Source organism: Nicrophorus vespilloides, unplaced genomic scaffold (genome assembly GCF_001412225.1).
Source record: "Nicrophorus vespilloides isolate i.1.1-1 unplaced genomic scaffold, Nicve_v1.0, whole genome shotgun sequence".
In the NCBI taxonomy this organism is placed as follows: Eukaryota; Metazoa; Arthropoda; class Insecta; order Coleoptera; family Silphidae; genus Nicrophorus; species Nicrophorus vespilloides.
The window spans coordinates 60,376-76,430 of record NW_017099646.1 but is presented as its reverse complement, the minus strand read 5'-3'; the positions used below and the strand labels follow the sequence as shown (position 1 = coordinate 76,430).

At 33.3% G+C, this 16,055-nt stretch overlaps 1 protein-coding gene across 3 annotated transcripts in view; it reads left to right on the top strand.

Annotated features, from left to right (window-relative positions):
• LOC108565008 (E3 ubiquitin-protein ligase RNF220-like) overlaps positions 1-16,055 on the top strand; it is a 50,725-nt gene that overhangs the window by 5,289 nt on the left and 29,381 nt on the right. For all 3 annotated transcript variants that reach the window (XM_017924229.1, XM_017924230.1, XM_017924228.1), the window contains exon 3: positions 15,140-15,250. In XM_017924229.1, coding sequence (XP_017779718.1) covers positions 15,140-15,250 — 111 coding nt within the window. The remainder of the gene's footprint in view (positions 1-15,139; positions 15,251-16,055) is intronic.

Below are 16,055 nucleotides of genomic sequence, written 5' to 3'. Positions count from 1 at the left end.
GAATGGAGGTGGAGAGAATTTCTCTCTCTCTCTCTCACTTTTATGTATTTATTTATTTACTTTTTTTTTGAGGGTGAAAATTGTTTGAAGGGGTGCCATTGCAGCGTGAGATCCGTCGGCACAATCAATTATGGAGCCTCGCGGAGCATAACTGACGAGAGCTAATGTTTGCACATTTTTAATTGAAACGCAGAAATGGGAACGGCGACTTCGCAAAACGAATGTCGCGGTTTGTTAGCTATGCATTTTTGTGACAAATGATGAAAACCCTGGCACAATGTTTTGCCAACTTACCACCGTTACCCGACGGGTTCTGTATAATTTCGAAAAGCACCCCTCATCGCCGACGCCTCCAACTACCCAACCAACCACCCCTTTTCGCGTTTCTATTACGTTTGTCAATACGGTGAAATTTTTGCTTTCATTACACAACTCACACCTGAACGCATCCTTCGCATAGTTACAAATTTAATTACGTTTTGTCTCTTCTTTTATTTTATTCTGAGTATTTTTTGTCCTATACAGTTTTTATGTTATTATTTGATCATTATTATCATAAGAGTGGATAAACTAGTTTATTTGAACATTTTTTTCTTAATTTTGAAATTTTCAATTGTTGGTAATGAAATACCCAAGTAATTAGTTCTAATTTAGACTTCAAGATTCTATTGATTTCTTTCATAATTTTAATAATTCAAAATCTTTATTTTGATAGTAACTAAAGTTTTAATCCTTCAATTTTGTTATTTAAAATTTGTTACTAATGAGTAAAAGAAGTCATTAAAAACTTCGAAATTTGTTACTATGTTTTTTTTTATAAGTTTGTCTTCAGTTTTTATTCTCTGTATGCATTCTTATTTTTTTTTATAATCCTCCCTTCATTTCGGTTTACGCGATGTTATTTGGCTTTGGGATCATGACGGCCCTTTCACTCTTGGTTGGATACATTAACAATTCAGATTGGCGATGATCCCGTGTTGGAGGCGGCGGCGGTGTCGGAGATGAATAACTTGCACCCCTCGTCGTATAATACGCGACCCCCCGCTTCAAAATTTCGACAACCTTTTTTGTTATGTAAAAATTTTAACACATTTCCAGGCGCCTCAGATTACCGCGAAATGTTTTTCCTACACCTAAGAAAATTTCCATTCAAAGCCAACCACTTTACATGACTCCTTTTACTCTCATATTTTTTTTTCTCTTCTTCTCGTCAGATCTCGTCATGCACATATTTCGCCTTTGGGGGGATAATGAATGCTTGTTAGGGCGGTTTTCTTGGGGGTAGTTCCATGGATATCGATATTCGATCAAGCGTTAAAACGTGGATGGAAACATCTAATTGGCATTTATTGAAAACTTACGAGGATATTTCTATACCCGTTTGCAGTGAACCATTAATTCGCGGATGGAAACATCCATTTGACAAATGTCATCAATTTCACAACTTCCACAATAGATAGTATTCCTTCGAAAACACTTCTGATTTCAATGATTTTATACATTCAAATAACCTCTTAGCATAAAATTTACCTTTCTTTTTCCTGATTTTTATGTATAATATTACAGTTTATAAAATATGCACATACTCGTTTAACTTTTCCTCGATTAACGCTTGTCCTCTAAGAACACTAAGCACTAAACGAAGTATTACTGTATATCGAAGTGAAAATGACTAAATTTCTAATAAATTCAGACTGTCTTAATGATAAATCTTAAGGATTATATATTTTTTTCATAAACTGGAATATTATTAAAAATATTTATAAAGCAATGATGAATGCGAGAATTATAAAATGCAAAATAAAACTGAAAGTTTGGAATAGAGAAAAACAACCCCTAACTGTGGTGCCGTTTGCATTTCAATCCGAATAAAAGGGTTGATTTTCAGGGGATGACTCTTAATTTCATGCGGTTTGTAACTTTCGACTTTTAACTGGAAGAAGATTATTCGAAAACCTATCGAATTTATTCGAAAGTCATTGAATTTTTAGCAGTAAAATTTTAATTAATTATTTGTTTGCACATAAAATTATATGACTACTAAATTAATTGTTGCTTCAAAGAAAATTAATTAAAGAGGCAATTAATACTCACGACTCGTGTCTCGCATCTCTTTTGGTACATTGTACAATCTTGTAATTACATAATTGCAAATAATGAGTATATTCTAATTATTTTAACGCATTTGCATAAAGCGGAACACTTAAAATTTGGGTAAATTTTATCTTTTTTTTTTCTAAAAATTGTTTCACAAATTTTATCGATCGACAAAATTTCTTGTCCCAAAAATATTTTTTCAATAATTTTATTTATTTTACCGTATTTTATACTTTAACGATTTGTAATAGATATTTTATAAAATAACTGCTCATTACGGATTATACGTTTTAGTGTTAACATATATATATGATGGTGTGTATTCTTTCTTTGAGTTTGGATGTCTTTTGATACCGGAATTTATTGCTTTATCATCAAAAAGAGGATGTTCGATACGGAAACATGAAAAATAAAGTAAAGGAAGAATACAACAAGGACAAAAAACGAGTAGAACCGACGATGAGTCTGTGTATTGAATTGAAGAATCCGATGTCGTTTTATTGCAGCAGAATGCGCGTGTTAAAGAAATTTGTTTAACGCCCAGAGTTAAAGTCTTGTCCCATCTTTGTTCCGCCGTTAAAGTTTTCCCTTTTATGAGAGGTTTATGGATGCGTTTAGCAGAAATGTTGCGCCTCGAGTGGCGATTGAAGCAATGTCACAGAGGTTATGGCTCGGGGGCCGATATTTATGAACCTGCATCGTTGACCGTCCCAAAAAACAAGCGACGTTATTCTTCGGGAATCCTTTTGAGCTGAGCTGAGCTGAGCTGTGCTGAGCTGAGATGCTCAAGGTGATCGTGATCGGACGACCCGCGCATTGCTGAGGTGCAGAGACCGAGAGAGAAAGGGACACATCCGTCATAAAGTTGGAACCTTTTTCTGGTTCATAAATATCCTGTTTTCAATACAAAAATAAATCGTAATATCACTTTGTATTATGAGTAAATCACCGCGTCTTCATAGTAACTAGTATATGTCTGCTTCAAGAAGTTTTGAAGAATTTTTAAATTCAAACTACTATAAGGTTCAATACTTTTTTTTATAAGATGGATTCTAATATGAATGAATTTATGTTACATAATAATATGCCGAGAAGAATAATTTTTATCAATTATTGGTCCAATAGTTTTGTTCAATGCCGAAGAATTGTTTCTAATTATATTTTTTCTATAATAAGTTTTTTTTTATAATAAGTAATTAAAAAGTTGTTTTCTTTAGTTGAATAAATTGAAGTATCTAAAGGTTCAACACTTTGTCACATTTTGTAGATTGTCAATTATATAAGGATGCGCATTTGACACCGGCAGGATATAACGTCGCGTCGTGATTCCGACTATAAATATCCTCTTTCCAATAAAAAAAGGACAATTTCACTCATTAAACGGAACGTGTCTGCGGCATGTAAATCAGGGGGTGGACTGAAGTAACGAAGAGCCAAATGCACGTCCCCATCAACATCACCGAGCAATTAGTGTGTGTACGTGTGTTGCCGCGAAATGTTAGCGGGGCGTCGCGACGCCAACCGGCCACGGCAACACAACACAATCCAATGCACCCCGAATACCAAATCACCCCTTTCCGTGCCACCAAAACGCGTAATTACATCATGTCACACTTTTCCATAACATTTGCCCCGTTATTAAAATATTCCCGAATGCAAATACAATTATTTACGGTTGTGCAATAACTTTTTTTTTAGTTATTTATTTATTTATTTATTTATTATGATTTTTACTCATACATATTTGTTTTTTTTTTTGGATGCACGCAGTTGCATATTTTCTTTTTTTTTTCGTTGCTCGTTGGTGCATGTTGCGCTGATGGCAGTTCTCTTGTTTTCGAGAGCAGTCAAATGAGAGAGTGACACTGACATTTCAATTTGGATGTTGACACTCCGGCCTCCGAAACCGATTTCTGCGGTGTGCGACCCCGGCGTCGGGGGAGTTTGCTCAACATTCCGAATGAAATCATACCTAGCAACAATTGCATTCATCTAGGCATGTCATAATACCCCCAATATGAATTCAACCCTCAATAGCAATTCATTATTAGACACAGTATAGTCTTTATACCTACAGATTTTATTACAAAGATTACAACCAAAGTTGGTATTTAATATTAATCACCGTTCATAAAAAATACCAATTGGCAATGCAAGTTGTAATCCTTATACCAACAAACTTGGATACTTATTAATACTCCAGATCACTGCTAAAGCATTCCAAATTTTTATACCTTCTTACTCAAAGTATAGTTTTTGTACCTACAAAATGTGCTACACTTTACTTTTTGTCCAGTGACAATGTTTTATTTATACCTACAGATGTCGATAAATTACATAATTCGATACATCTAATTTATCAAGATTGCATCCAAATTTCTTATGTAATTCATCTCATACTTTTCTGCGTTAACGTATACCAATTTTACACAAACTATATATTTTTCTATTTATAAACGTTAGCACACTTAAAGAATACTAAACTGAAGATTACTGTCAAAGTGTCATTTTACAAAATATTTTAACTTTTTTACAGAAAATATAGTTTTCCTACCTTTCGATAAGACAAGATTAGTGTAGACATATATTTTATTTCAATCATCTTAATAATTTTACACAAAATATAGATTCGCACTTTAGGAGTTCATTTATACCTACTTTATTCGATACCTTCAGCTTAGATACATTTTAATAGTTAAGATTACTGCCAACTTTTCTCATCCTTAGCAACAAATAATTGTAGCTGTTAATACTTTTTTACAAAAAATATAGTTTACAAATCTGAGCTTAGCAAGAAAAAGATAATATTCTTTCAACTTTTTTTTGCATTGAATTATAGTCAAGAAACGTGAGACTATGCGTTTTTCTTTGTGGGATTTACAAAGATACGGATGCAAATAGTTGTATCATTTTCTTCCCCTACAAATGCCATTACAAAAACTTGCGAATCCTTGAGAGAGAGAAAAAAAAAACAGGTTAATATATTTTTTTCGGGGGGGTGGTAAAAACGAAGTGACGAGAGTGACATTTCAATTTGAGTGTTGACGTAAAGCCTGGAAATGGGTTGCGGCGGGGGTGGCGAAGAGACGCGCCCAGGGATTTAAGCTCTATTACACTTGTTAAACTGTGAATTCGCCCTAAGATGGTCCCCGGTGACCACAAATCCGTCGGTTCCTGAACATAAGGGTTACAATAAATCCCTCAAACAATTCGTTTTCTTTCGAAGCGAGGTACGAGAGAGAAAAAAAGAAGGAAGTGTAGGTAGCTTTTACAGTGACCAAGTTAATGACACACCGACGTAGAACCATTGTCGGACATTCTTTACGTTTCCGGTCCCTCTGTCAGAACAGTTTTTATTATTATATACACAATATATATGTGTATATACTTTCGTCCTTTTTTTTTGTTCAAATCCATCCCTCGATGTACGTTTCTCTTTTATCCTCTCGCACCTCTCTCTTTCCTTCTGTAACAAAGGCAATTTAACTTTTAATCCGACATCATTTCAATTACTTTTATTCCTGAAGGGTATTACGCCTGTATACGTGTGTTTGCAGATTATAGATTATAATTTATTGAGATCCGCGTCGCCGCCGCCGCTGCCGCCGCCCCAGTTACCCCAATGGCATGATTTATCATTTCGCACCCCACACTTTTATACCAAAAACACAACACTAATTCCATTCGTTACGACTGCTAATTCATTCACTAAACAGAAATCCCGGCATCGAACCCTCTTCAAAACGGGAACGAAATACCTTGAATCTACATACCCCAGATTTACCAAACATTATTTACCATAGTGTATAAATCAATACAAATATAAAAAAATATATATATATTTGTAGAGTATTGTTTTCTATCATTTTTGTGACATGATTTCTCCTTTATACACATCTGGTCTACATCATACATATGTTAATTTTTTGATTCTTCAGTTTTAATTTTTTTGTTAAAAGTACCAATTGTAAATTTATTTTTTTTTTCTTTCATTTATTTTAATTACAAATATAATTTAAAAAATAAAAAAATAGTTGAAAGTAACGAATAATAAGTAAAAAGACTTTTTTGATGATATAAAATGATAGACATAAAAACTTTGATAATTCAGTATAAATACACCAATTTTAGCATAATAATATAAAATCTCAAAATGTTTGAATAATATGGAAAATTGTGAATTGTTTGTAGATGCTATACATTTTGTAGCTAAATTATTATATAATTATGTAACTTTATCTAAAACCTTTGAACTTTGGTTGAATAATTTGAAGAGAAAAAAAGTTCATGAATGGATTGGTTGATATATGTGTAAGGGCTATGGAATTCGAATGTAGGAGATTTAGTGAGGTGTATGTGAATGGGTTAAGGAGATTAAGATGCGGCGTAGGAATGAGGTGAAAGCGATTTGTTCTAATTATTGGAATGTTAGTTTGTAAATTAGGGGCGAAACGTTCGGTTAGCGGAATGCAAAAGGGCTGAGAGGTGAGAAAGTGTGTGTACGCGCGAGAAAGAGAGGAATGGAGCGGAGGGTGAAGGGTGAGTGGGTATTAAGCCACTAAAAGGGAGGTAAGCTGATCCCGTATACCGAGCATCAAGGGTGTGTAATACCTATTTTTTTTGCACCCCGCTTGTCTCTTTCTCTCATTTTCTCTATTGCTCCCTTTTGCCTGAATGACTTTTGGTGGCACACTCACAATGAGCCATTGCAAACGGCTATTTAGTGCACTGGACTGGAAAGCAGGTGTCCATAAGTCACTTATGTGACAAATAGTTGTCTAATTGATCCTCATTTCACAGCTACCTAAGCACATTATACTTTCGCAGCATTTCTTTCTCAATTCTGTACATATTTTGCTTTTGTTATTTGTCTCTTTTCCTTCCTTCCTTCCTCAATTTTCTTCACTAAAGAACCTATAGAAACGCAACGGATCAAAGAGCGGTCACATCCTAACATCAATCTTAATTCAATTCCACCAACTATACTATTTAATAGACATTACTATTATTAATACTCATGATTTAACAATTGATATTTTATCAATCCATCATAAATAAGTAATAAAAAAAACACAAATTGAAACCGGATTAATCGAAAACTTTAAAAAATAAACTGTATAGAAGAAAAACATATGATAATTTTTGTACAGAAAATTATTTTGTCTTATATTTATTTATATTTGGCTCAATTAAATTTAGTTTATTTTGATGTCCGCACTGATCGAAACCGCACTTTGCGAATAATTAATGTATTACTATTATTATAAAAAATGTATATAAAAAAAATTTAGATAATTTCAATAAGCAAAACTTATTCTTAATTAATTGAAATTGAAGAAAATTTGTATGTATGCACATTTTCATCAAATAGAGTAATAATTTTATGAAAAAAAAAATCATATATTTATTTGTAATTATTTGTCAATGAATTAATTAATAAAAAATTTAAAAAAAACTTATAAATGGAACAAACTTAATTAAATAAATATATAATTAATACAAGAAATAAATGTGAAAAGAAACAAAAAAATTATAATTTTTATATGTTTCATAAAATTATTTTATTTATTTTTTAATTATTTGTTATAAATATTTGAATCTATTTTTCAATGTTTCATTTCCATAAAAAAAATATATAAAATTTACAAAAAAAAAACTTATGTATATTTGAAATGAAATGTGTTTGATATTAATGTACAATTAAATCATACCAAAATGCATTAATGAAAAATTACGGCGGGAAAAGGAAAAATATTTCGGAAATCCGTAATGTGTGGATCGTTTTGTTTGCACTTCGGGCGCTGTTTAATTATATACGGCGTTATGAAATCGGTCGGATTTAATAATCGTTATTATATATATACGTATGTGTATCTGTTGTTTTTGGAAATAATCGTGAATTGTAAATAATATAAAATAGCGATGGATCGGATGCGGTCACATTTAATATCAATTTATGTGTGTACGTGGAAATATATTTGAAATAGGGGGAATTATCGCACAATGTTTGCGTTGTTATTAAAAAGTTCATGTAATTATGTAGTATTTGTTTGCGATGGTTTTACGATTCTGTTTGTGCAAATGATGGATTCCGATCTGCCCGACCCGGATGACCGACCGCCTGGAATAACGGAATTTATCCATACCCCTAAAATTTCACAACTTTATATATAAGTTATACATAGATAAATATATATATATTACACTTATATATTGGATTTTCCGGAAAGTTCGTACCGATTTTTCACGAAAATGTATGCACCATTTTTGATCTATAAACCTTTCTTCATCTTTCATGTAACTTAATCATTACAATATAAAAAAAAAACTTCTTCAGGTCTAAAAATTAATCGGAATTTTGCAAAGATCCAAATTTGTGGAAATTGGAAAGTGCATTGTCTACAGGGTGGACAAATACAATTTTTGTTAATTAGTAAAATTAGTATAAGGACTGAAATTGTCGTGATTTTTGTCCCTTAAATTGTACAAAACTCATATATCTTAAGCTTCAAAAACGTTCGTCGATAGTTGTTTTTGATCTCTGCTCATTCATTATTATTAGCAGAACTTTGAGGCTGAAATCATTAGCTCTATATTTAGAGAATTATGTTCCCATTTAGTTCATTTAGCTACAGCAACTTCTTCGTCATAAAAATCTATCTTGGTTATTGCTTTCGTGGCATTTTTGACTTTACAGTAATAGAAAAGTATCAAAGTCTAAAATTTGTTTTTTTTCCATTTTCACGAGGGTAATGTTTCAGTTTAATTTGATCCAAACCCAACATTTTTCTAAAGACACTTCAAATATCACTTTTTAGAATATATACACAAGTTCTTTGTTTTTTACATTTAAGCATCATCATTGGTACTTAATGAACTTTTTGGAGAACCCGATATTTATATATGTTATACATAGAAACACACGTATATATTTTATTTGATTTATTAAGCTACCCTCCGATGTATGGAGTAAATATAGCAGTCCTTATTACCTATCCAGCTGTGCCGGAGTCAACTTATGTTTGCACCCTCCCATTGTGACTTCCCTTCCCCGTGAGAAATCAATTTACATTTTATTGTTATTATATTTACTAGAAAACAGAGTGTCTCTGCTCGTTCCATTCGCCTCGTTCTATATATATATTTTGTTCTTTCTTTTGTTTTGTTTCCATGTAAACATGCACGTTTCTGCTCCTACAGATTCGCTAACTGAATTATACAGCAGTAAACATTTTTATTTTCCCAATTTTCCGCCCCCTCGTATTGCCTTCGAATTGTCTAGCATAAAAATGTTCAATCTCCTCGAAACTCTTGTCCTTTAAAAAAATAATTATTTTTTTTATAAATAAATAAGGTTACATATAAATATGATGTGATTGAAATGAATCGGGAAATTATACTAATCCGTTTCGCGATTATTTTAAATCCTTTAGGATAATGGGGACGTCCCATAGATTCTCCTCGATACCATCCGGATTCGCCTAATCTTCGCACCGCTTTAAATCAAGTTGGTTCTAATCCTACCGTTAGCGCGCATTATCTACAGGCTACTTAACATCTGTTGTTTTAGTAGTTATTGGAACTACTCTCGTATACAATTAGAATTTATATCAATTTAATTAATTGTTTTTACAATTGCAATTAGAAAATTTAATTTGTATTTTTTAACTAAAAAAAAATTAAAATTTTATATAATTTTTACGCGATATTTGACTAAGTATACATTTGTAGAAATAAATCTAAATAGAACTGTGGTTTCAACAAATGCTTATATAATATGGATTTTGTGAGGTTTCCCTCCTAACTTGCTATTGATGTCTTCCTGTTACGTGTAATGCATGTGATCTGGAGGCTGGTTAGTTTTCCATAAATTGGAATAGAATAATTATATAAGATCTGATTGGGCATCTAAAAGTTGCTCAAATACAATTTATATATTCATTATTCAAATGTAAATATAAATATTTATAATCCAATTTACTATAAATGTTCATTGAAATAATTTAGAAAGAAAAAATTTAACTTTACATTGTCTTTTATAATCTTTTTTTCCAATTAAAAAACAGCTGGTCCAAATTAGGCATCTCTCCTGTATGTAAATATAATGTAAAACAACAATAATATTTGTCGTTTATTTTGGATAATTCTTAACTTCTATGGTTTACAAACTTATATAATGTTCACATAATAGTAAAGCAGAAATGTAATAAGTTTTTTTTTAATTGATTCATTAAATTGTTGTAAAAATTCTGTAAATTTGTATTTTTCTTCTTCAATGTCTTAAAATGAAGGTGATTCTTAGAAATCGGTTTAAAGAAGTTTACAGAAGTGAAATAAAAAAATAAACAAAAAAGAAAAAGTGGATTCTGTTCCATTATTTATCTTCTTCGATCTGTATATGATCTTGTCCAGTGCGTGATTCATGAGACGGAAAATGTCCAGTGTAAATTTATAAACTGGACAAGAGTAGTTCAAATGTAAAGACGCGGCCAGCTGTAATATAAATTAGTCGTTTTTTTTACTTTGTTTCTTTCATCCTAAAACCGATCACCCTGTATATAATCGACGGGGTTGGATCTTCAGAAGGTGGCATCGGCGAAACGCGCATACTGGACTCTCCTCCGCTCGGCGCATAAATCCCGTTCGAAAGTGCAGTTTACTGCAATTACAGAAACATTCATTTGAATATAAATTGTATTCAAACGTTCGGGCATTTTACATAGCCGCATACTGCGAAAGTTTTTGGTATTGGTATTGTGTGTAAATTGCGACTATTAATAACGTCCCGTGGAATATCAATATGTCCAATCGGATAAGTACGCATCTACATAATTCATGTATTTAAATATCGGACTGGTTTGCTTATTACCTTATCATCCCGTCATCGGCCTGCAAAATGTATATATATATATATATATAGGCAAATACACATCTGCCGCGACCGCCGTCCATTCTTTTCTCTCCTTTTTGTCCGCATTTCTACTGACCCTCCGATGGCCTTTTCCATACACACGCACACATACGCATATATATACACATACACACACACAAATACATACGTAAACACGTAGCATTGGAAAGCAAACGTTTTGCTGCAGTAGCCCCCATTCTCTTCCTCCACCTCTTCCATCCTCCTATCCAGCAGGACCTGTCAATAATACTCGGACCTTTCCCCGATCACCGGATCACCGGATTTATTCGAGCCGTTCATCTGTCTTTATACCCAGTACCAATGCATGTCCATGACGTTTGTTTTCTTGTTTACTTTTGCATTTGTCTGTCAGCTTGCACATACAATATATCTAACTGCACTCCCCCAATCCATTCATCTCTTCCATCCGAATCGCAAATCAAACTTACAAAACGAAAATACTCATAGAACTATACACAAATCACATCGCATCATATCACCATCATCTTCGACGGCGACGCCAGCGCCATACTCATATTGCTGCTCCCTTTCGTGTTTTGTTTCCTGTCACATCCTCTAATTAACGGGAAATCCTTGATGCATTGAACGTTTACATTATTGTTGTTTCGTTTCAATCTCCAGAAATTTTAAAATCTAACCAAATTTAACTATCATACTATGAAAGTTAAATCTATATGATAAATACCAGCATTTCTTAATCTTTGGGTTGCGAAATGACACCTGTCACCTTTTATCAAAACGAGAAACTCATGAAATGGTATTTCAATGATTTTCAATTATTTAATTTTAAGTCTACTTTAACTAAATTATGATCTTCGTTAATCATAAGAAAGTTAAATCTGTATAAAAATCCAGCGTTTCTCAACCTATGATAGCTATCATCTTGTATCAAACCGAGGAATTCATGAAATACTCTTAAAATTTGGTAATAGAACTACAAACAAATATATTAGGTCGCACGACATAAAGCTTGAGAAACTTATTACACTTGTTACTAGTATTAAATGATATTTTCTTAATTTTCTAATATTTAATAAAAAAAATGTATGTTTTAATTCAATCATTATAAGAATGTTATTTTTTTAGAAGATTTACCTTTTCTATTAATTTAATTATTTGCTAATTACTCGGATAGTGCCGCTTCGATTTGTCCGGATTCACTATAGTCTAGTTTGAAATTTTCAAAACAAACTTTTCCTCTTTATACAGTCAAGTTTCTTTTTGTACGGATTATTTTTTGCTTAGTCCGGTATATTGACAAAATTCTGTATTCCTGTATTTAGTTTTTCTCGATTAGTCTGGTTTCTAAAAGTCCGGTATATTGGCGAAATCGATTACACGGACTATATTGCTTTACTTATAATTAACGAGACCATTCAAAATTAAGACTTTATATTAAAAAAAAAAGTGTTGTTATATAAAGATTTGATTATGTTAAAATAGAAATATAACGATTTATTGAAGATTTTTTTGTTGTAAAATAATCGACTTAAAATAGTATACCTAAAGTTCTACTTACTAATGCATGTAGAGAGTAATGTATTGCCCAGATGTTTCTTCTCGGTCCATTCTCCACCTCCTTCGTATAATTTTATAAGGGATTTTAGTGCGAGAATGTATACGTATATGTATAGGTGTGTGTGTGTCGCCGTCGTTTTCTGTCCTGGTTTTTTCTTTGTTGCTTGTTGTTTGTATGGTGTTTGTATGGTGTGTGATGATGTGATAATGTTGACCAACGCGTTACTCTTATAAAATTTATTTCCATATAAACCATTCGACTGTTGTTCACATGTATAGAAACAAGCGGCAGCATGTATCTCGCATTCCCCGGACCGAAAACCTGCAGACAACTTATTTATGTTTGAATTGTTTTCAAAATGCCGACGTTTTCCCACTACTGGTTTAGCTTAGCCCGAATGGACTCATCGGTGTGGGGAATTCTAAAAACGTTCAAACGATTTTACGGAATCTTGTTCGGTCACGAAATCGCAAAAATCAAGTAGCTTACGTCGGCATCCATCCTCTTTCCTCTCCACTCCACCTTAAACCAACCGCAGACAGAGGAAATCTGGAAAATGAATCCTCCTCCACCGACGGCGGAAAAACAGCCGCAGACAAGTGAGACAAGCAAAAAAAAAATAAATAAAAATGTTGCATTTATACGTATGTACGAGAAGCCCTTTTCAAATTATTCATCATTACCTCAACGCAACTTCAATCACCCTGCTCTGCTTCTCCGCCGTAAGAGCATTCTATATTTAACGAAAGAATACAAAAGCTCAAAGATAATACGAATTTGAATTTTAAACTAAAAACGAAATATTATGCGCTTTTTTCTTTATTTATTTATTTTGTCCCTCCGGACTACTATCCACGAGGTCTGCGACCCTTCGCATTGAGGGTATGGTGGATCGTTTTTTTTTCTTTTATTTAGAAAGATATGCGAATATTTAATTAAGATATTACCGAGACGGGGGAATGAGTTTTTCCCCAGATTTAATTAAGTCTCTTCTCTTCTCGCCCATTTGAATATTTCCAGGTTTCGCTGAAATCAGTTTTTTTTTTCAAATGTCTCCTAAACCTTTCTAAGTTCTTTCTGATGCCGGTATGCGCGGTCACTCGTCTTAATTGATTTATTGTATCGAATTGTGTGATTTGTCGTCGCCGGTCGAGCAGTACATTCGTTGTTGTAAATGTGTCATCCGATCGGCTGAAAAATGGTCACTTTATATTGAATATTTTTATGGGAGCTGAGAGCTGCAGAAGAGGTGGACAAAAAAGTAAAGAAGGATCGCGCGAAGGACTGTTAAAGAAAAATGGACACGGGCGAGCGAAGAGGATGGTTGAGGTGGAATGATCTTTGTATTACGCGGATTCCGTCGATGGCAATAAAAGTAATGCAATTACCGCTTCTCGGTTACAGAAGAAAAAAAAAACAGTACAGCATAGTTGTATTAACAGACTCAAGTGCATTTTGAAGATATTTGATGGTAATATAATTGCCAAGCTTTTTCTTACTTCTCTTCTCTTATTTTCTTTTTACTCTTTTATTTCTCTTTGTGCTATTATTTTTTTAAATTCTGTTATAGTCAATATTTTTTACAGTAGATTCACATATTCTTGTCCTAATTTTTATTTCTATATATTGTATTTCAATAATATCAATCCAAATTACATGTTCAATGTCTCTAAAACTATGCATTCGTAGAATAGTTTTTGGGGTTTTGATGTGGCCATAAGTTTGAGACCACTGTTGAATTTGATATCTTTATATTGTTATTTGTATATTTGATTTAGTTTATTGTAGTTGAAATCCTCCTCTCCTTATATATATTTTTTTATATTTCTGTTTGTTGTATTTGATAGTAGTTTCTTCAATATTTAGGTGTACCAATTGCTAAGAACTTCCTTCCAGACCTTCATTTCCCAGAACATCCCTGTAGGATGCATTTAGGTACAGTTACATACACATTGTTACGTGCTTTATTATCTGTTTAACTTTGAAAATGATTTTATGCTTTTTGGACAAAACAAAAATATATACTAATACAGCTTGATATTTAATCTACAATAAAATATACTTTGCACTAAACAATGAAAGGAGTAAATATTTAACTAAATATAATTTTATTGTGTATGAAAATACTTGTAATAAAACTTATATATTAATTAACAACTATTTCGTTAAATATTTTTTTTAAGTAAATAATAAAAAAAAACTAATTTTCTATTTGTATAATTGTTGACTTTTAGAATATATATTAAAATCGTTGTAGTATAGTAAAATTAATTCTGAATGAATGTTCGGAAATGAATGTAATCAAATTTGATAAACTATTTTATTATTGCTTTTGGAATGTAAACATAAATATATAATATTTTTTTGGAAATTTGAAGTGCATCGAAAAATGGAATTTAAATGTGCAAAAAAAGCGCGCTCGGAATGTATGGGGGAACACGCGGCACGGCGCAAACGAATATAAGGGTTATGATATTAGTATTCAGGGTTAGGTTTTTGGGCGTTATGAAATTGAATTGAATGTTATACGCGCGTGCAGCGAGTGGAAAACGGCGGTTTGATAATATTAACAAAATTTTCCTTTGTTGCAGTCGGTCCTTTGTTTGGGGGCGGCTTCGGGAACGGTGCATACGCGTTCAGCATGCCGGGACTACCGCCGGCCGCCCACGCCATCGCCAAGAGCAGCTTCCTCTTCGACCACGGTGAGTAATTACGTAACTTTCACCCCCTTGATACCTCATTGCATTGTGTCTCCGACCTCCCCTGCTTAACACCGTTTCATTTCATCTCTTTATTCGCGCATTCCGCGAAGATAAGAGTGTCCATCTGTTGGCGCAATCTCTTCACGGCTGCAAAGAAAAGGGAAGCAGCGAACCCCCTCTTTTTTTATGGTCAAAAAAATCTCTCCTCTTAGATCTCTGATGAAATTAAATGCCGAGTTTTAATGTTCATTGGGTGGAAAAAAGTTCATATCGTCTCCGCCCTTGCCGTGTGGCAGACGCCCTGTCCTCCGAACGAAGAAGGGAATTTAATTAAGTAAAATTACACTGCTTGTACTTTAATTATGTTAGTATCAGACTTTTTACGGCGGGTGTCCTCGAGGGTGGCAGAGCCGTTTACACCATCGGTTTTGGAGCGGATGAACGATCAAAAGGTGTCGCTCAAAGAGCTCATCCACCCCTTAGGTGGTGGGATAGAGCGAGAGAAAAAGAGAGATTGAGCACCCCCCAGAAAATCCAGCGCGAAATTAAAAGTTTGAAGGAGCGAGATGAGCAACATCTTGCTGGGTGTCTATGGTAATGCGTTAACTATGCGTTGAGGTTGTGAGTATCCGCCTCCCTCGATTTATATGGGAGGAGAAAGAAACCCAAATCCCGTAAGAGGCTTTACCTAGGTAGGTATCATCGCGTTAACGAGACCATCAGATGGGTGAAAGCAGTTAACACCTTCTCGATTGCGCTGCTGCACCTGTGTTACCGGTGGCAATCAAAACCGACTGAATACAAG